Here is a 25,763-nt window from a genome sequence, read left to right as displayed (position 1 = left end):
ATTTAATACTGAAGTGATGCAATCTATTCTTGAGACTGTTAAAAAAGAACCTAACCTTTTAACAACACAGAGTATAATACTGAAATATCCTCCTTGGAGGCTTAACTCTGACAGCTTCAATCTCATGATACAGAAAGCTTGTCTAGACTGATCTCATGACAATATGTTACTGTTGTCTGTATAATGACAGGCCATTCAACTATACTTGCTTTAAAACCAACATCCAAGATACAGATTCTATACATAATAAGTATGAAAAATAGTCCATATAATTCAAAAATTAAAGTCTTAGGAACTGAAGTACCGTCACTTCCATGTTTTCAATTACTATCCCCACACAAGCTTAAATGATCCAAGTTGATTAGCAATTTCAGTGAATAATTCTGGTTATCTATGAACACATATGCACTTTTTCATGATCCAATCACTATACAGTAACCATCTCCTGCATTAAGACTAACACGGCCACAACTGTACATCTCACAATTTTATCTAATCCCTACATTGACCAGTATTTATTCTCAGAGATGACCTACTGAAATCAAAGACTGAAATTGCTGAAGCAATTATTTAAAACTGTTCTGAACAGTGCTTTTTTCGGGGGGGGTGCAGGGGGACACCCCCCTAAACATTTTGCGAATCTTTGTACTTTTGTCCATTTACTGTATTTATTTTTCCCAATCTGAACTATAAAAAGGTGATTTTCATGAGTAAAAATGAGAGCACCTCTAAACATTTTTTAAGAAAAAAGCACTGGTTCTGAATACTGCCCCTTGTTTTTATTATCATATTAGAGATATTAAAGTAACTTTTGAGAAGTTTTATTGTTTTTACCTTACCTGCATTTTTTCAGCTTTCCTTTCTGATCATATAGGATGGGTTGATCAATATAAGAACACTATGTGAACAACTGCTTAACACAGTGGTTGCCAACCTACTTATGCCCATAGGCATGTTTGGATTTTTGCATGAGTGCGATGGTCATCACCCCTCTGGTCATCCCTCTCCTCCCCCCCCCTGCACCAGATTCAATCTGGTGCAATCTGGGTAAAAATCAGATCCAGTACAATTAATCTGAAAGGAAAGAGTCATTCCTTGAACTTCCTCCTTCAGCTCTCAAGAGAGAAGAAGTCAACCATCCTCACCATTCCATGATCAAGGGGGCTGGAGCAGGCGCATAGAGTCCACAGGCCCTAGGGGAAGACCTCAGGGGTGCCACTGTGCTAACAGGTGCCATGTTGGTAACCCCTGCTTTAACACTGTCCTGTAATAGCCATGGTTTATGTGAAAAATGGTTACTTTTACTTTAATAGGAAGTGTGTGCTCATCCTTACTTGGAAGATCATTTATTCCTTCCAATGCTCTCTCTCTCTCTCTGTTTGTCCTTTTCTCCCCGAATTCTATATTTTTAAGGGTTTAAAATCTACCATCAGTTCTTCACATGAAAAAACCTATGATGGGAGACACTTGGCATCATTGTGCTGGAAATGGGAACTGTGCTTCACAATAACTATGGGTTGTATTCAATGTTGTGCTAAGGCAATATCACTACAAGAATTTTCTTTGCATGGTGGAACCTTCCTTCTTCCACTGTGCTAGCACGTATCCTTACCATGGCTTCTGCTAGCACAACTATTTAGTTGAATATGACCCTATGATTAGTTTAAACCTGCCAGCTCCAGAAACCGTGTTTTGAAACAGTTTCATTTTGAAATTAACTGACCATAATTAGTTAGTCTCAGTTCAGGCACAATGACAAATCATGTTTAAGGGGGAATGACAGAAAAACCTTCTGAAGTATTCTTCTGGCCATGTGGGAAGAGGGAAGTATGAGGGTTCCAGCTTGCGCACATTGTACTAAATCAATGTTTAACATGACACGAGAACACAGTCACGGTGAAATAAATTAATGTTTTCTTTACAATAAGTCCTGCATTATCTTTTAGAAGGAACTCCTTAGAAAAACCATTCTAACATTTTCCCTAAAACACTTGAAAAAATAAAAAGATAATGCCATGACCATATAATTGCTAGTAAGTAAAATGTATTAGAAAATTTCATACTAACCAATAAGAAGAAGGGTTCCAACTGCCAAACCTCCACCTAGGAACAAATTAATTTAAGAAATTAGAATGCATAATAATGTTTCCAACAATTAGTAGTATCAAGGAAAGGTGATACAGGAAGTTAAAAATGTAACATGAAAAACATTTTAATTACCTTTATAATACTTCTTACAATTCACTATTAAATAATTATATATTGCATATAATTATATATCACGCACTACAATTACTTTCACAATATGGTGAAAAGATCCTGCATAGCTCTACATAACTAAACGCAAGTACTTTAATAGTGTTGTCACAAGCCAACATTCCTTTGTTTTATTAAGACTATTCTACACATAAAGTAATCCTGCCTCATTAGAGCAAGTGTTTGAAGAACCTGGTACAGTTACGGTAATTCAGTAAGTTGCATTTATCATGAGTCAAAACTATCTACCGGTAGTTGCAGGATCGGACTCAGCTGCGTATAGGATACTGATTAAGGCTACAGTCCTCTACACATTTATCTGGAATCATTCCCACTGAATTCGTTAGAATTTATTTTTGTTTAGTTATCTTACAATAGTGCAAGGCTGATAGCCTCCACCTTGCAACCTGCATCCCACCTGCACCAGTGCAGAGAACAGCAAAGCAAAGCAAAGCTAAACCCATACATCAATGCAGAATATCTGCACAAAGAGCTCAGATAGAGCCTAAATGAACTTATAATGAGTTTACACCATTGCACAGTGGTACCCATCTCATATGAGCATAGGATCAGCTGAATCAACCCCTTTGATGAGTGGGCATCTTTATCATCATCAGCCAGCTCCTAAATCTTTCTTCTCCCCCTCCATCTGGAGAAAAGAGCCTGGGACCTGGACTATAACATGAGGAGCTGGATACCAGAAGACACTTCCATAAACACCTGTCTATATTATGGGTTTTTCTGGATTTTTGGTAAACTGAAATTTTGACTAAAAGACTGATAAGCAGTATTTTTGTACTTCAGTGGTTTAGCTGCATGTACCTTTTGTTTATAGTCATTGTACTTTCTCTTATTATCATGTTTGGTTAAGAAGGGTGGGTATGGTATTTTACTCTTTCAAGTATGCTAGTTCATGTTTTACTTCCCAAGTTGTAAATCTTTTAATCTTAAAAATAGTTACAGAGCTTTCTATAGAACTAATACTGCTCTAGACTGAATGGTTGTGGATTCCAAATAAATGCTATGTTGCCAAAAGTAAACAGAGCTGTTTTCAGTCACCAGCAACAGAGGTCTGCTTAAGGTGCTAAAAAACCCAACAGAACCCAACCAGCATTATCTCCAGAGTATGTAAAGCCAACGTACCATAATAATGAAATACAAAAGAAACATTCTGTGGGTACATCTAGCTGAGGCATTCTGACGGCAGTGGTTGTCATCTTAGTATCAAAAAACACAACACACAAAGTAAATAAAATATCTTTAATTAGAAGACCTAAGTTGGTGTAGAAATAGGTAAACTTTCAACCAGAGGCAAAAACAAATCTATGAAGAATTAGGATAGAGAAAAGAAAGTAAAAATACAGAAATATTAGGAGCCCAACATCACAGAAAGGCCTATTTATTCATTATACCATGATGGCAGACGCATTCCTTTACGTCATTTCCCACCCCAAGTTATTCAATTATGTCAGGCATAAGGGGCCCCTGGTGCTCTAAAAGTTGCAGGACATCAACTCCCATCAGCCAGCATGGCCAACAGTCCAGAACAATGGAAGTTGTAGTCATTCAACATCTGAGAGTCATAGGTTCTCTATCTGTTTATATATACTGTTTGTAAAATAAGGAAACACTGACATCATTAGATGAAATAATGTAAATTATTATTATTATTTATTGAATTTATATACCGCCCTAAAGCCAGAGGTCTCAGGACAGTTCACAGAAAAGATCAACATAAAAGCCACAATAATAATACCCCTCCACAAAGAGCCACATTTTAAATGGGCATAGGATGTCAATCAGATCAACCAAAGACCTGGTTAAAAAGGAACATTTTTGTCGGGCGCCTGAAGGTGTATAATGAAGGCGCCAGGCGAATTTCCATGGGGAAAGCATTCTACAAATACATTGTGAATATATATCATTTTACATTTTTTCTAAAATATTTAGAACTCTTACTCTAATAACAGAAATGGGCATCCATAAGTAGTAAGTGGATGAAAGAACTGTATAGGAATGAACACACTGATGACCGAGAGAAAATACTCTATCTGAAACAGACTGGTTAGTGATGATGATGATGATGATGATAACATGTGAGATCTCCAAACAGAAACAGGATCATTGATGGCAAAGAACACTGTCTACTTGGTAGATGTCAGATTAGGGAGATCCAAGTTTAAATCTTTACACAACAGTGAAACTCACTTGGTAACATTGTGCCAGTCACACATACAGTGGTACCTCTGGCTGCGAACGGGATCCGTTCCGGAGCCCCGTTTGCAACATGAGCAGAACGCAAACTGCATCTGTGTGTGTTGCAATTCGCCGCTTCTGTGCATGATGTCATTTTGAGTGTCTGCACATGCGCGAGTGGCAAAACCCGGAAGTAACCCTTTCCTGTACTTCCAGGTCACTGCGGGACATAACCTGAAAATGCTCAACCTGAAGCAAACGCAACACGAGGTATGACTGTACTAACCTACCCCACCCCACAAGATTGGAGACCTTTGTGGACACCCCAAAGCTCTTTGTGGGAAAGCATATAAAATGCAAAATAAATTAACATACATAATTTTTTAAAGCTAATGGCCCTAGCTTGGATCCAGACCAAGTTGGCTGAATTTCATTCCTATTGAAATAAATGGGATGACAGTTATGACTGAAATCACTTCTGAATGATGTATTCATGGTCATGTGTGAAATTTAAATGTCCTCATAATGTGAAGAACTAGATCTTGTATTTCAGAATGGCAGCATCATTCAGGGTGGGGGATCCCAAAATGATCTCATCCCACCTAAAGATTATATATATATTGGAGAAGGCAAAAATAACACAAAAAAATTAGGTAGAAGCAAGGATTATAATAATACAAAATTTGAGATGAGGTGCAGTCAATGGCATTTGGCAAAAATGTTCGGCTAACAGTTTTCCTACTGAGTAAGCATTAAAATGCAACTGTTCCCTTCCTAATGATGATAAAATGAGATGGAATCAGTGATAGTTTTTCATTTCTGTTCTGTTCTTTTCTGTCTGAAGAGCATGTCTTATCTAATCTAGTACAGTGGTACCTCGGTTTAAGTACTTAATTTGTTCCGGAGGTCCGTTCTTAACCTGAAACTGTTCTTAACCTGAAGCACTACTCTAGCTAATGGGGCCTCCTGCTGCCGCCGGAGCCCGATTTCTGTTCTTATCCTGAAGCAAAGTTCTTAACCTGAAGCACTATTTCTGGGTTAGCGGAGTGTGTAACCTGAAGCGTATGTAACCTGAAGCGTATGTAACCCTAGGTACCACTGTACAATGGTTGTATCAAGCAGACCACCCAAGGCCTGATTAGTGCATTACACTTTTGAAGGTGTTTGCTGATGTGAGAATTGCATACACATCTATATACTCACAACAAACCTTACTGAACTCATGCCCAGCCAAGCTAATATATAACCAAATATGTCTACTCACTTACAGGTTCATGTGCATGGGAATCTTAGAGTGAGAGTCATATATTTTTTGCCACATGACCCTTTCACACATCTGTTCTGTCAGAAATGGGAACACAGAAAAACCACAAAACTGGAATAGTACCACTGCCAAGCAGAAAAAAAGAAGGGGTAGAATTCTAGCTGCTCAAATTGTTGTTTATTATAAGTGAATTGCATCTGGGAAATTCCTCCTTCAGGGCACATTTTTAACAACAATTCTCGCATCTAATGTATATTGCAGCAACTCCTGCTCCTACTAAATTATCACTCACTTCCTCATAGGCCTTTTCCTTTAAAAGGATGGCAGGGAATTCTATGGTAGTGACATCCCACCAAACCACTACATTCCCAAATCTGTGAGCCCATGAAATGACCACCTTTAGATAAAAGACCTGATGCATGATGCAACTCATATCTGAACATAAAGAGATACATGAAGTTCTTGCTAGATTCAAAATGAGAGTCCTAAGTGTCAGGAAAAAGAAATTAATTGTAAACCAGGGTCTTGACCACAATGTGCATGTCCCACTGGCTTCAAGTATGATTATTGAAAAGTGGGGACTAAATTTATAGGATCCAAATGGTGTACTGAACATATAAACCAGGTGGCCTTAAGCATCATTTTACACCTGAACCATTGTGTTTTATTTATAACTTGCACACACAGTGCACAACTACTTTATACGTTTCAGCATGACTACCATGAGGTGTCAGAAGTTTCCCAAGCAGACACATCAGGTCCACACCAACTTTATAATAGCTTTAAAACAACTCAATTATGTTTATTTTGCAGAAACTACCCACTTGGGCACTTTGGGTATGAAGCAGGATGCACAAGTTTAAAAATGAATGAATAAAAACACTAATTGCTCCCACACAGTTCTTTTTACATACATGCCCAGTCTCTAACACAACGCACATTTAACTCAGTATTCAAGAAGTTTTGCAGCAGTGCAAGTCAAATGGGCTGAGGGTGGTCTGCAGGGTGAAACTGGTGCACGCTGCAGCTATTACATGGATATGTTGAATACTGCTGGGTTCCACTTGCTACTATGTGCCCTGGAGCGTTAGATTTTCGAGTTTCTTTTAAATTCGATATTGAGCAGACCTACACACGAACCTCTACACAGAAACTGCTGCGTGAGGCTGCTTTGTATTCAGGGACGCTTTGATGCGAGAAGGCACTCGTAGGCAACGCCATCCTGACGGCATGGCATCAGCGAGCGAGCAAGGGGAAACACGCGAAAGGAGGACAGCCAGCCAGTGGCTATCTAGATGACGGCACGTCTCTTTTAAAAAGCCATGCCTGCTCTGCCGGGACGGACTCCACTTCCCATCCTCAAGGCTCCGCGCGCATTTCAAGAACCCACGCTCTCCTCGAGCATCCTCAAGTTTCCTTGGGCGGAATACTTAGCCCCCTGGGACAGCGGAGAGTAAGTACCGCGGGGCTCGGTGGGAACGCGGGGGTCGAACCCACAGCCCTGTCCCAGCACGAGGCGGCCGGATCCGTCCCGCTCCCCACCCCCACTTCCCCTTCTCTCGCAGCCTCCCTGCTTTCCTCCGCGCACACTGAGCCCGACAGCGGTTCAGTCAGGAGGGAAGCAGCTCTGGAGCTCGGAGGGGCTGCTACTGAGGGGAGCCAGGCAGCCCTCCAGTGCCTCGCCTCGCCTGCCCTCCGAGGCCACCTCAGCCCGCTCGACTACCGCGAAACCCGCACGGCGAGGTGGCGGGACGTGTCAGGAGACTGCCGGCACCAACCTAGCACATAGTCCAGAGAGGGAACCCCGCTGGAAAGCAGCAGCTGCCCGTGCCGGACCGAGGGCCGGGTGCCCGGCAGAACGGCCAAGCGGCCGCCGCCTCCTCCTCCATCCGGCCCTTTCCTTTGGAAACTCGTCGTAGCCCTGGCACTCTGCTGCTGTTGGGCCGGCCCGCCGGTCGCCAAGGCCGCCATCTTAGCTTCTGCGCCGTTGACAGGGAAGAGGCGACCGGCGCGGAGGAGGAGCGGCGGGGCGGGTGGAGGGGGGGGACGGACGCGCGGCGAGCCAATGGGGAGGCCGGTTGTTGGCAGGCGCAGTGGCGTCGGCTGGGGGTAGGCGAGGAGGGCTCTCGGTCCCCGCGGCTTCTGGCCCAGGCAGGTGAGTCAAGGGCAGGAAGAGGCAGCTCGCGAGCCTGTCCGCAAGAGGTGTCGTTCGTAGCGCTCCGTGAAGGAGGGGAGTGCCAGTCGGGCCTTTCTAGGCAACGGGACGCTTCTGAGGAAGCTATTTTAAAAAAATAAATAAATAAATTTGGAAACGAGATACAGTATACTGTACTTCCCTCTTCCTGTTTAGCTGCAGGAAGTGGTGTGACCCTGGGGGAGTGGGGGAAAATATTTGCTACTACATGTGACGAGCGGGCCGGAGCCCCCTCAACCTCATTCCACCCACCTGGCTCGTTATGAGAACTTAACTTTCTAAAGTGTTGGTGTTCTGTGCATACTTACACGAAAGTAACGCCCTCCCCTCCTCCAAGGCACCTTGGGGTTGACTGGAGAGTAAGCATGCATTGGATCGTGCCGCAGTGAAGTCGTTTATTCGAATTGTTTTCCGTGTGTGTTAGCTTACCAGCTAATGCTGGTGAGGCCAATTGGGAAGGTGCCAGGCACAGTTAAGACTGTAATTCGGTGCAAGAGGTTTCTGAGGATTTCATTGTACATGACTCAGAAAGTTCTGGCTACACGGCGGAAAAGCCAGGTTAGCTCTCCAGGATTAATGCAGAGTAGCACTCTTAATCACTTGCTTGACCTTGGCTGTGGAGACCCATTGGAACTTGTACATGGATACCAATTTAAATCGCTTTATATGGCAGTGAAATTTTGTGTATACCTTTCTGTTGTGCATATTAGGTTCCCACCCTCGTACCTACGGGACCGCCTCTCCTGGTATGCCCCACAGAGAAACCTACGGTCTGCAAATAATAACACCCTCAAGGTCCCAGGCCTCAGAGAGGTTAGGCTGGCCTCAACTAGAGCCAGGGCCTTCTCAGCTGCGGCTCCAATCTGGTGGAACGCTCTGTCACAAGAGACTAGGGCCCTGCGGGACCTGACATCTTTCCGCAGGGCCTGCAAGACAGAGTTGTTCCACCAGGCCTTTGGTCAGGGCACAGCCTGACTCCCTCCTCTGGCAACCTGCACAGAATCTTGCTTAATCAGTTGCCATTAATTTGATTTCAATTGATTTTTATAATGAAATATTTTTAGAATGTGCAATTATCTGATTGTTTGATTGTTTTGATTGTTGTTAGCCGCCCTGAGCCCGGCTTCGGCTGGGGAGGGCGGGATACAAATAAAATTTTTTATTATTATTATTATTATTATTATTATTATTATTATTATTATTATTTACCCCGCTGCAGGCCATGGAGATGGAAGGGTAGCAAAGGGTGGGATCCTGGTTCACAGGGTGGGTCAGTAGACCGTTACAATTTGCCTTGCAGAGCAATTTGAAGCAGCCTCCATTTGCATTTTAACATATGCATTGCCTCTGAACTCTTGAACCTGGACTTGCCTTCAGCTATATATATCTTCTGTTGAGATCAGTGCACTAGTGAAAGTGCACAGGGACGGACAAGTATAGAGCGCTGGCAAAATGTTGAAAAATGTTTCATCCACAGATGTGACTACTTCAGAAGATTATTGGGTCTTTTCTCCCATCACCAATTGGTGCCCCGTGTGACTGCCTTCGGACTTCACGTTGTTTTTCATTGTTCAGCACTCACCAACACGTCGTTCATCCACGTTGTGGATCCCTGGTGAGTGCTCCCGTGTGATTTCTTTCGGACTTCATGCTGTTTTACAACGTTCAGCCTCACCTCGCCCGGCAGGGCTGCAGACGCGTCGTTCATCCACGTAGTGGATCCCCGGTGAGAGCTCCCGTGTGAATGTGATTCTGGATCAGCACTTATCTCCGCCCGGACAGGGCAAAAGGCGCCTCCCTCATCCTCCTAAGGATCCCTCGGTAAGTGCTCCCTGCTCTTTTTTGCAACTCTTGCAATCATGGGAAAATCTCTCTCTGCACCACAGAAAAAATTTTTTAAAGACCTTAAATTCCTTTTGGCCAGTAACAACCTTGCTGTTCGGAAAGCTGACCTTAAGTCCCTTATAAAAGCCCTGGACACCCACTGCCCGTGGTTTCCCCAGGATGGAAATTGGGGGTTAGACGATTGGAAAAAAATTGGACACTTCTTTCAAAATCATCCGCAGATTGATGTAAAGGTTTTACATGCCTGGGGTAACGTCTACAAAGCTATGTCGTGCTTAACTCCTTCAAACATTCTTCTGGCTGCTGCACCAGCTTCTTCAGACGCCCCCCCGGTTCCCGCTTTGCCTGCCTCAAACCTTCCTCCTAAACCTCCGGACATTCTCTCTTCGCCTCATCCTGTCACTCCCCTGCATTCTTCAAATTCTGCAGCACCCCCCGCTCCTCCACCTCCTCCGCCCAAGGCATCTGGCACCGCTTCCACCCCACTTCAAGAATCTCTTCGCGCCGCTGCTCCGTTGCTAGCTTTTGATTCTACAACTCCTAATCTTTTTCCTGTGATTGCTCCTGCCGCGCCAGGGGGAGGCCCAGCCCGGCACGAACAGTTTGATTTGAGATTCATAAAAGAACTGTATTCCTCTGTCCAGAACAATGGCTTGCAATCTCCTTACACCCTGGGTTTGTTAGGCACTATTTTTCAACAAAATTTGATACCAGAGGATGTTAAGCTGTTGGCCCGCACTGTAATGCAGCCTCATCAAATGATTTTGTTTATACAAGCTTGGCACTGGGCCTGCCAACGTCGTGTTGATGGGATTCGGAATAATCTTAATAATGTTGCATTGGCTAATCATCAGGCTGCTTTGGCTGCTGCCGCTGCTGGTGCCGCCCCACCCCCAGCCCCCGTCATGTTAACCCAAGCTGATGTCCTCGATGGGTTAACGGGAGGAGGCAACTTTCTTACTGTTGCCCAACAGCTAACTCTCGATCCTCAATATTGGGAGGCCACTACGGCTGCTGCTCAGGAGGCCTTGGCTTCTGTCCCTGATGACAAAACTGAGCGCGATGGCCGATGGGGGAGCGTTAGACAAGGTCCTACAGAGCCTTATGGACAATTTGTCGATCGCTTGTATAACACCCTTAAACGGCAAGTTCAGGACGTAGCAGCCCAAGAAGTGATTGTCCGCCAGCTTGCGTTTGATAATGCGAATGAGGACTGTAAGCAAGCACTACGCCCTTTGATGGCAACTCCCAATGTAGCCATTGCAGATATGCTTAAAGCCTGCCAATCGGTGGGGACTGAGATACATAAAGCTCGCTTGCTAGCCGCAGCTCTATCCTCCACTGTGTCCAAAAATCCTGCAAAGGATAAAACCTGCTATGGATGTGGCAAAGTGGGCCATTTTCGTGCGCAGTGCAGATCTACCGCACAGCAATGTCACTCCAGCACAAAGTGCCCCATCTTTGATACAGGCCAGGACTTGTCAATTTTCTGAAGCACATCTTAGATCACATATTGGTCACCCTGGTTATTTGGCAACAGGAATTTTACGCCTGCTGAACTTCATTTCTGGAAGGAAGAAATATTGCAGCGTCCTTTAGTGTCATACAGGTTGCTTCCAGATCCACAGTAGAAGGGTCCAACTTCTTTGATTTCTTGCGTTCGACTTTGGCGCTCTTCTGTTGCCTCGTCTTCGCCCAAGGAGACACCAGCGCCTTGAAACCGTATTTTACGCTGTTTGCCGGTGATGACCTCTCACCTGACCTCAACCCGCATTGCAGTTGGAGACATCGCCATATTGATGTGCCCTGGATTACGTCACCTTCCACAGCGGTTCCAGTGTTTCCTGGCACGTTGAAAGGCCATCTTCAACCCTATCGCGTTGGCCCCCCTTCCCCCTGGGAAGCCACCGTTTCTACCACTTATCGTTACAGTTTTGCCGCCTCTTGTCTGGGAAATGAACCTGGCTTTGAAGGACGCCCTCGTCAGACCGGCATCGCTTGGATTTTACCCCCCAGATATTTTTGTTTCTCCTCCCTCAGGAGTCCTGCCCTATGATGTGTTCCCCTGAGCATGTACAGAGGGCTGTCTTGAAACTATTGTGGACTCTTGGCAAGGGAGGGGGTGAGGGGGTTTTCAGTGTGTTCCAGTTGTTTCATTCTTGTGCTTTGGCATGGTTCCCGGACAGAAAGCAAGTTGCAACATGGTTTTTTTTAAACAAGGCCTGCGAAGACAATGGCCCCTGTTCTCGACCTTGTTGCAATCTTTTTAGTTACAGCAAGCGGAATATGCTTGGCTAGTGCCTTTTAGCTGCTGAGAAAAATGATTTTAAAAAGCTTCTCGAAGCTTTGAGCCTTTTTTGGTGGTGGTATTCTAGCATTCCAATAAATGCTTCATATAAGATTAGCAATAATATGAAGGACAATCGCATAAGTTTACCTCCTGTATCTCTATCGCTTGTAGAATTAGCTCCTTATTGTTTTCATTTTAATCACAATAGCAAAAAATTTTTAGGTCATTATCCATATTGTAATTGGACACATGAATACATTAATGGATCTTCTTGTTTTCTTAATGTTACAACCATGAGTGGCAGACCAAAGGTTTTAATTAATAATGTCACAACTTACATGACCTATGAACAACAAGCTGCGTGTAGAGACTTTTATGTTTGGTTCGACTGGATGAGAAAAAGCAGCAGAACTGCATGTTTACTTCAATCTGATTTATGGTTACTTTGTGGCACACATGCCTACAAAGAAATCCCCTCTGCCTTTTCTGGTACCTGCACGTTAGGTATAGTAGTACCCTTGGTATATAAAATAGATAAGCTCCCAGCGGTCCGTTTGCGTAACAGAAGGGAAGTACTATCACCTATTTCTCAATATACAGGGACGGCCATCTCTAGGTCCCTTCTGCCTTCTTTAGGTGCAGCCATGAATTACCGTGATTTGCATAAATTGGCAAACTGGACAGAAAATTTGTTTAATTCCACCATTTTGGCTTTAAAAATGATTAACAAAGAAATATCAGAAATAAGAAATGTAGTTCTTCAACATCATTATGCTTTAGATGTGATCCTTGCTTCTAAAGGTGGAATTTGTGCCTTAATTTATTCTCATTGCTGCATGTATATAACTGATCAATCGACCAATATCTCTGCTACTATTGATCATATGGAACAAATGATAGCCCATAATCCTTTGAATCCACCTGAAGGTTTTGATCCATGGGAGTGGTTGTCTTCTTGGTTACCCAATGGAGTGTGGTTAAGAAAAGTATTATTGATTGTAATTGCATGTATTGTTGGTTTTATTATGGTGTGTTGTTGCATTCAATGCATACCCTCTTTGATTTCCCAATGCACTGCATGGTGGTACCGACCACGGCCCACCACAGGGGTTACAAGAGGAATTTATGTTGCAAGGTGTAGACGCTTCGGCAAGGAAGTGTACGATTTGGACTAATGGTCCCTCTTTTCCTCTAATAATATAAACAAGAAAAGGGGATATGTGGGAAAATGATTGCTTGTACATGAGAGCATGAGCAAAGTTCTTATTGTTATAGGGTGATTTCATAGCTAGAAGCATCCTTGGAACATGAACAGCGCGTGGACAGCTCGTGATGTCCTATATGATTGGCTAACGTGGCATGGCCTGATGCTCGCATGGTCTAGTGCGAAGGTTCTTATCTGCTTGCTAGAACAAATTGCTTGGCTTGTACTTTGTATCTTTCTGATTTCACACAATAAAAAGCTGTGCTGCATTAGCCCTAGGAGCAGCCATATTTCGGAACCTACTATGGTGTGAGACTGATTTTTCTTTGGATGCCGAGCTGCAACTCGACAAATATTTGTGTTAATGTCATATCTGGACCCAAAGATTGGTTTGTTTTTTGTTTTTTATTCTATCTAGGCCAATAAGAACTTTTGTCTCTTGCCATCACTATTTTCCTCAGTTTCCCTTCCTGAGAACGTTACTTCAGGCACAGGGCTCTGCCCAACATCTTCCACACTGAAGTCAATGCAAAGAATCTCTTCAGTTTCAGTCTCCTTTTTCTCTTTTAGTATGCCCTTAATGTTTCAATAACACACTGTGCAAATTTTTGCATCCTTCAGTATCTGCTTTCATTTCTTTTGCCACAGTTCAGGTTCCTTTTTATTCTCATTTGGAAAAGACTTCTGTTTCCTGACATGAGCCTTATTGCCTCTAATATCTCCCGTGACACTGCTCATTAACCATGCTGGCATCCTCTTGGCTTTGGTGAGACCTTTCCTGATCTGTGGTGTACATTCTATCTGAGTTATAAATAATTTTAAAAAACCGTAAGCATCTATCTGCTAATGGGTATGGGCCAATACATTCCAAAGTCAGGTTGCAACTAGATGCAAGCAAGGTCATTTTAGGGGGTGAAACTTTTTTTGTAAATTTCTTTAGTGAGGGCCTTAAAAATATGTTATTGGGTGTGAGTTAAAATCTGCTATTATTTTTTGATTGGACAAGATTTAGCTTGGTAAGTCTGCATTTAATGAAGAAGCACATAAACGTCTTTTGGAATTTTAGTTTTACCTTCTGAAAATATCAGATAATGCTAAATGATAATGATAATAATATTAATATTAAATATAACTGCAAGTACTTGGTAACCATTTTTTAACAATTTCTATGCCATTTTACGCACATTTTACTTACCAAGCAAAGCGAAATTATATTAATTTAACCAAAATATATTTTGAACTCCCAAGTCATGTTACAACTTTTTAGCACCCCTAATTTTTGAAATTTGAAAGTTACAAAATTTGACATACCCTAAGTCTATAAGGTACTTTTTAGCACAATGAGACATTTTGTTTCTTTTTTCATATGGTGTAAATATTAAAATCTGTATTTGAATTTATAAAATTCTATAATTCTTATTTTCACAAAGCTATGCTAATTTGAATACTTTCATCATTGTTTCCCATACTGAAGGAGAGAAGCAGATGATTTAGTAGAGGGGGTAACACCTGCACTGTCGTCAGTTACATTGCTATTTTAAATAATCTTCTTAGTGGCACCTGTCCTTTATACACAAAACCCTCTTTTCTCATCAGTTCTGGAATGTAATAGCATTGGATTTTGTTGATTAAAGTTTTATAGTCACTAAATCAGATTAACTGTTGAGTCATCTGACAAGGAAAGCTACCAGCCATGCGTACAGCTCCCTGAAGTGTCTGTGCTGTGAGCTCAAGCTTCTTGAGATGTTCTTAGGTATTTCAGTAGAATGGGTCAAAGACTACAGGTGCAAAGATGATGGCTTCATTTTCTTAATCCCTTTACAAACAAAGAGGGGATAAGCTTGAGAAATCTAGTACCTTCAGTCCAGAAGCCAACATTTTGAAAACACATTGCACCCAGCAAGTTCCATAACATGCCACCCAGTCATAGGCATTTTGGAATTTCTTCCCCGAATGCCTGTGCGATGCCACTTCTCTTCAAGCGTCTCTACAAAATCCACCTTTTCTGTTAAGCCTTTGATGTAACCACTACTTCTCATGCCTTACTGTAACTGGGCCTGTAACTAACTCTAAGCATCTTTAATGGAAACAACTGCCTGTTGCCTTCCCTTCTTGTGTTGTTTCTTGTGTGCAAGCTTCTTGGGGCAGGAACCTGTCCTCTAAAGTGCCATACAGACAGCTGCTGCTAAAAGAATAAAAAACCCACCATGTTCAGTGGAGCTTACTCCCAAGTCATTGTGCATATTATTAGAGGCTGAAAAGTTGTTTCTTAGCTCTTGGATCCTGACCATGGTGGTATTCTGTGGTGCTTCAAACCTGTTGTATTGTTTTCTTTGTTGCACGGATATAACCCATCCAAATTGTAAGCTTGCTCGTGTAGTGAAGTATTAAGGCTGAAGTTTTGTTTTTTTAAGTCATATAATTTCATGAAAAATACATGGATTTATATATATTTTATAAGTGCCAACTTAATTATAGTGGCTGCATTCCAGAAAGACAGACTGGTGTGTACAAGTAGTGCTAGTCCACAATTTGCTATGGAAAATCAAAGTTCCCTGGGCAAACTTGATGTCTTCCATCTCATTGCTGGGGCTATGGATTGCGGCCATATTGTACAAACAATAGATGGTATTGTGGAGATGGGTCTTTCTGGGAACCATCCCAAGGAAAAACAGAGAGCATAGATTAAAATAATTATTGCTGACTTTTAAAAGCTTCCTGAATATTAAAAAGGAACACAAAAAAGAAATGCATACTATTATTTCCAAGGTTTCAATAATATAATATAAATGGTGTAATCCTAGCTTGGTGCAAATTAGCTGAATATTTAACACGAGGAATTTAACATGAGGAAAATTAGGAATTTTGGTGCTGGAAAATTATTTTCTCATAATGAACTATATCTTTGTATGCTATAGAATAGATTGGATCAATTCTCGCCTAAGAAAACTTACTTTCTGATAAACTGCAGATAATCTAGTAGCATCTCAATGTCTTAACAATTTAGGCTGCAGTCATATATAGTATGAGTAAGTAAGTCTCCATGAATTCAGTAGGGCTTACTTCTGAGTAGTCATGTACAGAATTGCACTGTTAGTATAGCATGAGCTCTTGTGGGTTATATTAGATGCATATGATTTTCCCGTGTGTTCAGCTCTACCCTTTTTGATTCCCTCCCATATTTTTCAGTTTTTCTCCAGGCTGAAATGAGCACAGAAAGTGGGCATTATAATTGTTTTACATTTTTATGACTTCCAAGAATCAAACAAAGACATGTCTCAAGTTGCCAGGTTGTGAAACAGCATGTACTACTATTACTGCAAGTGCTTTAGAAGCTTATTATCAAGCCTTTCATTTTAACATCAGTTGTTACTACGAACACATGTAAGGTGCAGGTTCATATGTTTGTGTGTACGGGCACACAAGGAAATCAGGTGACACTGTGAAGCAGATCATTATGAGATACCATTCATGCTTTATATTTTCCCCCTCCTTTGGATGTCTGAACTGACTTTCACTCCCATATTAGTGATAGATAATTAAGAGTTGGAGAGCATGAATTGCCTGGGACCACACCAAGAGTCCATGGCAAAGATGAGAGTCTCTGATCTGACATCAGGTCTCTAGAACTTTTCCCACTGATACACATAGTTTCTGTTTCTCTAGCATCAAAGGACTATTCATTATTGTAACTTCTCATGGGGTGGGGTATGTATGAGTCTCATAGGTAGCTTTCTGGTAAGAAGAGCTGTACTGAAAAAGCTATCCACAGAACTGACTTCCCTTTTTCTACATCAAGAAGTTGGTAGTACTTTAATGCTAGAAGGCTGACATATCCGCTTAGTGGTCTTATTTACAGTTAAATGGTATGAAATTTTAGTTAATGAATTAATTAAATAAATAAATAGAAGAGATGGGAGGGAGAAAGACATCTAAGGGAGCAATTTCTTTTGCTCCAAGAAATTATATTTGCTCCAAGAAATGGTACCATTTCTTTACCAAGAAATGGTAAAGTTTACAGCTTATGTCCTACTTTAAATTGGAATGATGTTCTGTGAGGAAAGTAAAATGTCATTTGCAGAAGCTTTGGGTGGTGTTCAACTGTGTTTTACTCAGAGTAGACCCATTGAAAATTTTATGGATCTACTCTTAAGTAAAACATGGTTGACTACCACCCATTGATTTTTACTATTTAAGGAAATACTGTGAATGGAATCAATCTGTGTACCAGTTTCAGCAATGACATGTTAAGGTAGCGCTATGAGTGCCCCAGGCTGCTATGCTCTTCCGTAGCAGATATTACGCATCGGGGACATAGTGAGAGTGTTGCTTCCCACGCGTTTCTGGCTTCTGCTGGTTTGATGACTTTGTCCACTCCTGAACAGGGATAGTCAGATGTCAGTTATTCATGCTCTAGCGACTACATGATTGGTCTACTGCAATGCACTCTGTGTAGAAGTATCTGTGAAAATGATCCAGAAGCTGAAGCTGGAACAGAACACAGCTGCAATGTTATTAAGTGGGGCAGAAAAATGGGATTATATAGCTGCTCTGGTGACCTGTTAATCACCAGAACCAACTCATTGTGTTGACACTAGTATATAAAACCTTAAATGGCTTAGGACCCAAGGACTAAAAGGAACACCCCTCCCAACCTGAGCTATGATTCTTCAGGGAGTCCTTTCTTTGAGTCCCATCTATAGGCATAGCATGTTGTACAGGAATATGGGTAAAAGCATTCTGTGTTGTGGTCTCCTGGCTGTGGTACTCTCTCCTGATGGAGATGCGGTTGGCACCCTCATTAGCAGTCTTCTGATATCAACTGAAGACATAAACATACCTTTTGGTTGGACTGTTGAGAGTTAGTATCCCAATAGTTTGCTACTGTTTTGAACTGATTATGATTGTAATGTGTTTTTATGTGTGGTTTTTTTAAATCACATAATGTTTTATATTTTTATTTGACTGTTTCAACTCTGGGAGAAAAAATATTGCTGGTTACTCAGTAGCAACATCTTTTCAAATATGGGCAAGTCTTGTATAAGTTTTCCCCCCATGAGGGATTCTTTGCTTCTGATGAGCAATGCCAATTTCAGTTTGAATTCCAACAGAAATATCTCACAATAGTATTTACACTTTTTAAAAGTCTGTACCAGGAGTCTAAATTATAGCATGCTTTAATCATCTTTGATCTGAGAAGAATAAAAGTGTTATACAATGTTAGAAAAATCTAAGCTGAAGGAAATTTGCTTTCTGTTAACACATGTCAGTGAAAACCAAAAGACGTTGTCTGATGATCAGTCAGATGAATTTCGACCAAACAAATTATCTCTGAGAACAATCCCATAAACAGTTCTCTAAATAGTTATTTTTATGAATTACAACCAATACAGTGATAGTGATTTCAAGACCTTGAAAAATTTAAGATCCCAGGATGTAAGGCATTTCTTCCACCGTGTTTGCTTTACTAATGCTTGAACTAGCAGCTGAATGTACTGTGTTATCTGCCATTATTCAGTAAGTTCAGTATCTTTGAAAAAAACAGGCTATAAAATTTTACTGCAGGACAGCACAGGTCATTATGCATATGGGCTTTTCCAAGGTTTATAGAGTTCTTGCTCAAATAATATTTGTCATTGGTAGGCAGCACTTCTAATGTGTACTATGCATATTCAAAACAGAAAAAGGTGTACATATTTGAAACAGGAAAACATACACAGAGCAAATGGAAGAGATAATGCATGACTTGTACCTAGTGCAAAGATTAAGGAAGCACATAAACTACATCAAGGGTGTAGTCCTAATGATACCTAACTTGGAAATAAATCCCATTAAAATGAGTAGTGTTTATTTATTTAGAAATACTTAATATCCTGGTGTGGGATTTGCCTAAGCAGCCCCATTAATGGAAGCCCTTCACAAGGACTTCCACTTGCACAATGGAGTCCCCCCTTTTTTTTCCTCCCACTGTGTGCCCCATGACCATCGCAACTGGCTGGGGGGAGTTGTCACAGCAACTCGCCCCTTCTTATTCTGCCGTTATCCCGGGTGCCACATTCCATCCTAAAATTATGAGGGCTTTGTGGGGGTGGGTGGGAGGGAAGTGGGCTGTATGCGAAATCCTTCTAACCTCCGGATCCAGCAAGTGTTAAAATATAACCCAGGCTAGCTTCCTGTATTGAGGTCATAGCCTGTTTGATGGACAATTAAGGGAAACAAGGGAAAGGAGCTCTATGTGAGATAGCAAATGGGTGAGGCCCCTCCCTCAACTCAGAGTAAGAAGGGCAAAACCTGAGTTTAGAGTGGAGTTGGAGTGATGTGACCTGGAAGTAAAGTTGTCAGCTGGAGAGAGAGTCAGAGCAATGTTTGAGAACTGTTTGAATCCAAGCCTGCGGCTATTGGAGAAGCAAGACCCTTTAATGCTGTGAACCCCTCCATTGTAGAATCTGGTTATATATATGTGTAAATGAACCATGTATCATAAAGACAGCACAGTCTCCACTGTACCTCATTCCGAAGGAAACACAAACCCTGGGTAAGCACATGGAACCCATGAAAGATTAGAGCGGGGTGCCACACTATTTTAGAGGGATCTTCGTCCCTAAACATTCAGGGTGTATACATGCCGAGGGCATAGCTGTCCACCTTCCCTTTTTTTTGCGTGAAATTCCCTTAGTCCAGTGCTGTTTCCTGCTGCTATCCCAGATTATTAGATATCCCGTACACTGTCCCCGGCACAGGTGAAGCTGCTGATCCCTTATTTTCAAGGCTGCTGATCCCTTATTTTCAAATCTGAAAGTTGACAGCTATGGCCAAGGGTTACAGAAGAACAGGGGAGACAGGAAAGCCCTTTTCAATGAACTCAATTCCATGAGTTGAAATTTTTTTAGGATCCAGGTCACTGTGTTGAGGATGAGAAATTAGTGCTCAAAGTTACTGTATTTTTCGCCCTATAAGACGCACCAGACCACAAGACGCACCTAGTTTTTGGAGGAGGAAAACAAGAAAAAAAAAATTCTGAATCTCAGAAGCCAGAACAACAAGAGGGATCGCTGTGCAGTGAAAGCAGCAATCCCTCTTGCTGTTCTGGCTTCTGGGATAGCTGTGCAGCCTGCATTCGCTCCATAAGACGAACACACATTTCCCCTTACTTTTTAGGAGGGAAAAAGTGAGTCTTATAGAGCAAAAAATACGCTAAGTATAGGTAAACGTTCCTTTATTCCGGGTACCTAATTGCATCTATTTGTTATAGGGAAAGGCACGAGGTGGCATGATAAACAGGAGACGAATATGCAGTTATACTGATTACATGTACCTTGGCATACTTAACAACAAGTTGCAAGGCTGGTCCTAAACATTTTGCTACCAATAAAAGGACAAGAGGGGACCTTCTTCTCCATTCTCTGTACAGAAGCCACTTGGACTGACAGTGGATTTTATTTAAGTATACCTGAAGGCAGCCAGCTATTTATGGGGGTGTTGTGACTGAAGGGCACAGCCGGAAGGCTCAGTGGAAAAACCTGGGGGGGGGCTGCCTTTACTGCCCCCCACCTCCAGATAGTTGCCTGAGGCACTTGCTTCACTCTGCCTAATGATAGGTCTGACCTTGGTTTCCTGGGACTTGGGTGTTGTTCCAAAGGCTACCCAGAGACTTGAGTTTTGAAGAGGGATTTGTAGGAAGTAATTTACTATCACCTAGCAATGTTATTGTTCGAAACATAGTTCATATCTACTTTCATTTAACCAACGACACAAATTGCATTTGTGGGTCTTGTGTGCATCTGACTGAAAATAAGAAACATCTGTGAATCCTGTTTCACTTGCTCATTAACATTTTGGAAGCAGTGGAAGAGGTCAGTAGTTCTTCAGAATGGCTTTTCCTTAAATATGACAACTGTTTTCTTTATGACCTCTTGATATGCCAGGTCTTAGTCTCAGAAACAAATATGGCAACAGTCAAACTCTATTCTGCTACATAACTCTGATTAGTTATTAGAAGGCTATCAGTACTTCTGTACCAGGAAACACAAATTATATGATATAAAGATAGTAAGTAGTCATATCAACAGGTACTGCTATAAACGAAATGGCAGAGACTCAAAACATTTTTTCCTTTTGTAATTTTTTAAATACGCATATATATATATAAATGGTTTTTTTATATATATATATATATATATATATATATATATATATATATATATATATATATATATTGTGTATATATATATATACACCCAAAAAAATATAAATGGTGTACACACACACACACACACACACACACACACACACTTATATGACCATTCAAAGTTAAAGCTGTATTGTTGCTTTTAAGTTCAGGCCTTCAATTTTTTAACATGATACTGATGTAGAAAAAGTTGGCTGTACTTGGCTTGTGAAGGGCTTGATCCAAACCCCATTAAATACAATAGAAATATGACCTCTGACTTCACAAAGCGATGACTGAGGCTTGTTTGTCTTTGCTATGCCAGGTTTCCCCCTTCTCTTTTACTTAAAAACATCATATTTAATAATGTTTGGTGCTGCCTTTTATTTTATTTCATGCATTTAAAAAGTGGCCTAAAAGATAAAAGATTGTTTCCAAATACATTCAGTATATCATTTATGAGTAGAGCAACACATTAGCATTGAGTTCACAATAGATCATATCGCTTTTATGCCATCTTACAAGCTTAGCAGCACAAACAGAATAATCAACATATTATTTGGCTGTCATCTGCTGAACAGAAACCAGAGATCACAAGGTGGTTTTCCCTAGCTGCAGTGATGGCCTTTTTTGTTCCAGGCCCCCATCTGGGAGGGCCATGGTGTGTTATCATATGGAACGCGAGGTTTTCTGTAATCTGCTTAGCTGCACTGCAGTTTGAATCTTCATTCCATGTTTGAGTAATTTATAATTTTAATGAGACCATGGCTCTTGTGGGCTTTGAAATATATTAAAAGCTCTTTTGTGCATATGCTTTTGTTCTTGCTTAATAGGCTCAGTGTATTTAAACCTGATGATTTTTTATTCATGGATTTAGATGTCTGGGGATTAACTTAGACTGAATATCATTGCACTCATCTATTCATGTTTAGAAACTGTGTATTTGTATTGCTTATCCAAAAATAGAGGAAAATATAGCCATGTGATTAAATATTGATTTCTATTATTTGTCACATAAATGCAACAGCCTCAAATGAGTATTAATGGAGTGTTAATTATGTAATGTGGTTCCATACACTATTACTCTGGTCATATGCATTCTAGTTTTTGTCTAAGTAGCTAGGACCATAGAAAGCAATGGGGCTTTCATCCAAAAGTGTATACATAGACATGGGTGTTAGATATTTAAAGATGGTTGGAAAGATATGTGTTGAGAATTTATGTAGAAAAATTATGTAGTGTCATAAGATGTATACAAAATATAATAGTTTGGGCAAATTCTCCGCCTATTATTTACAACTTTCAATAATTTCTACCCATCCTTCATACGGGCAGTACATATACCGTATTTTTTGCTCTATAAGACTCACTTTTTCCCTCCTAAAAAGTAAGGGGAAATGTGTGTGTGTCTTATGGAGTGAATGAAGCTGCGCAGCTATCACAGAAGCCAGAACAGCAAGAGGGATCGCTGCGCAGCGATCCCTCTTGTTGTTCTCGCTTCTGAGATTCAGATTTTTTTTCTTCTTGTTTCCTCCTCCAAAAACTAGGTGCATCTTATGGTCTGGTGCATCTTATAGAGCGAAAAATACGGCAATGCCAGTTTCCTATTGACTTAAATGACAATAAACTCTACACATCTAACAAGCATACATGTGCAGAGATGATCCTGACATTTAAGCCATTGGGGAAACCCTCGTCCTCATGCGGAAACTTTCTGTGTGAATTGGATCTCCTGGGCGCAAAGCACACCCTGGAATGGGTTGGATATCCCTGATGGGTTCACTTTCCTTTTGAAGTTTTTTTGAAAATCAGGGCTGGGGGAGGGGAGTGAGTTTTAGGCTAGGAGTGAATACTGGGTCCTGAAGTTGTAAAAAGACCTTTTCAGCAGAGATCTTTGTGGCAGCTGCCTACGAGCAGCCATTCTCCCTCCCTGCAGAATGACCCAGAACAATGCTACGTCTTGATGCACTGTGATTCCAGTGGACGTTGTGGGGGCAGTCCCTGATGGAAGTGGTTGTTCCCCAGCCATAACCCTTCTAATGAGGTTACATCATCATGTAGCTTCTTTCCACATTTGAAGGGTGGCAGATGGAAAGTGGCTGCCACAGTGAGCTTTTGCAGCAGTATAAATGGGAGAGGAAAGGACTTATTAGAACTTAAGTACCCACCAACTGGTAACTCCCACCACTCAAAAACCATAGGTACCCCCTCCTCAAATTCCAAAAGCCCTTATGAACCTAGCCTCTTACTTTCAAGGCAAAAGCTGATGACCAAAAACTTTTAGCTCAACACCAAAAGAAAACACATATCTGTGTTGACTGCCCCTACGAAAATGACCCTTGCATGCAAAATGACACCATGTCTAGCACCTGTACTCCGTGCACCCAGACAGCTTTAGGACTACTAATTTCCTGAGAAGCGGTAAATAATTCTCACTTACATATTGATAGCCATTAGTTACAGATGTATGTCATGATACCAGCAATACAGAAGCAGTTTTGTGAATAAAGATTTTGGAAAGCTGATTGAGGAAGAAATCCCTTTCTTCAGCAAACTGGTGAATGGTTCTGAAGGCTACTTACATTTCAGACCTCTTCTGTAGTTACATTTCAAGGAAGGCTTGACTTTCTGCTTCTTCCAGTACAATATGGACATATGGCAACTCAGATGGTTCTTACACGTCTTCAAATTTTGCTGTGGTTTGGGATTGCACAACCTTGTTTAATTATTTGCAATCTTGCAATATGTATTTAGCCTGTTTATGGCTGATATCTTACCATGCAGAACATGTATGATGTATCTTTACATTTCAAGTATTAATCCTAAAATGTGAAACTGGTGACACAGATGATAAAAACATTTGGCCCCTTTCATTTTGTATGTGCATGGAGCTTGTTTTTCTAATAATGAGTTAAAATCAATAAAGTATTGACTTCTTTATTTTTCCAGAAAAAAAGATGGATTGATATATCTCAAAATTCTACAACTCACATAAACGTCAAGGTGCAATAAGCACATGTATATGTACTTTTCATTGATTCCAGTTGGAATTTATTAAGAAAAAAGTACCGTAGTTATAATCAGGTACCCTAAGTAAGACCGCACAGAAACAAAAATGTTCATAATCAGTAAGCTTATTGATAAATTTATGTGTCCACAGCAAACATGATTAATTAACAGGGAGGATTTGAGTGTATATTAAATTTAAAAATATATTTGGCTTACTTAGTTGTGTATTTAATTGGTTTAACGGTTATTTATGAACGGCAACAACATTTTAAAAATTCTTATCTTACACTATTTATTTCATGAATTTGAGAAAGCCTTTGGTTTCAGGAAGAGGATAATTCTATCCATGTTTCCTGCTTTTATTATGCACAATGTCAATTGTAATCCAAGATTACAGCAAACAAGATGTTAATTTCCACACACAGTCCATGTACATTTCACTTAGAGAGCTCCATTGTTTCAGAAGCCAACAGCAAAAAAGAAATAATGATTGTGCTATCCTCACAGGAGCTGTCAATAAAAGATGTAATAGGGGATTTAGGAATCTGGAAATGGCCAACTAATTTATGTGAATCTATTTTACTTCATCTAGAAAGGCAAAGCTCTGTTTCGTCTACACTGCATATTGCAGAGCACAGGCTCTCTATAGAAAACCAGGCGGCTGCATATGGATAGTCCCTTGATATCATTCACTTGCTGTGTAATCTTATTATGCAAAGTTCTAATCTTCACCTAGAATGAATGCCTCTGGGTCAGAATATAGTCATATCGGGGTTTTTAAGGTCATGTTTTGTGATCCTTAGCTTATTCTTCTAAGTAGGACTGAGATTTAAAGGGTATTCCCCAGACACTAGCAGAGATAGACAGCAGAACCTGCTGCCTTTTTGGAAGACAAGACCAACATGAGGTCCCTGGTAGGATTAAACTTGATTTGTAGCTGTAGGATTTTTTAACAGATGTATTATTGGACAGGGAATAGGGGCCACCAGCACAGCGAAATTGGATCACGATTGGCATTCTCGGGGAGTCTGCTGGCTGCTAAAACAGCAGCTGCATGTGGATTTGACTTCTTTCAGGTGAAGCGACTTCCAGTCATTTGGAAAGGATGGGATGAAAAGGAACCTTGGTGATAATTTTGATGTCTGCAAGATTTAGTACCAGCGTAATGGGATTATCGCTAACACCTTCGCTGCAGAAAAAGCCACCTGGCGCTATAACTGGCAGCAACTGTGAACTAATCCTTTCCCATCTCTTGGATGTCATTCATGAAGCTCACAGCGATTTCTACCCTGCTAGCTGTGATTAATTTTATAAACAAGGGGTGGGGGTGGAATCGGG

At 41.1% G+C, this 25,763-nt stretch overlaps 2 protein-coding genes across 5 annotated transcripts in view; one reads left to right on the top strand and one right to left on the bottom strand.

Moving 5' to 3' along the window:
* Nucleotides 1-7,758, bottom strand: part of ELP4 (elongator acetyltransferase complex subunit 4) — a 168,095-nt gene extending 160,337 nt beyond the window's left edge. For 2 of the 3 annotated variants that reach the window (XM_081882973.1, XM_081882974.1), the window contains exons 1-2: nt 7,495-7,758; nt 2,068-2,103 (exon numbers count right to left, since the gene is read on the bottom strand). In XM_081882973.1, the coding sequence (XP_081739099.1) occupies nt 2,068-2,103; nt 7,495-7,687 (229 nt within the window). In that variant the 5' untranslated portion in view covers nt 7,688-7,758. The remainder of the gene's footprint in view (nt 1-2,067; nt 2,104-7,494) is intronic. The other variant, XM_081882972.1, reaches the window with a different exon arrangement.
* Nucleotides 7,759-7,768: 10 nt separating this feature from the next.
* IMMP1L (inner mitochondrial membrane peptidase subunit 1) overlaps nt 7,769-25,763 on the top strand; it is a 36,820-nt gene continuing 18,825 nt past the window's right edge. Inside the window, exon 1 of one of the 2 annotated variants that reach the window (XM_081883329.1) lies at nt 7,769-7,871. The gene's annotated coding sequence lies outside the window, so the exon portion shown is untranslated. The remainder of the gene's footprint in view (nt 7,872-25,763) is intronic. The other variant, XM_081883330.1, reaches the window with a different exon arrangement.

The sequence above is a fragment of the Podarcis melisellensis genome (assembly GCF_964234715.1).
Source record: "Podarcis melisellensis genome assembly, chromosome: 1".
In the NCBI taxonomy this organism is placed as follows: Eukaryota; Metazoa; Chordata; class Lepidosauria; order Squamata; family Lacertidae; genus Podarcis; species Podarcis melisellensis.
Note: the sequence above shows the minus strand (reverse complement) of the source record. Positions and strands in the feature narration are given on the sequence as shown.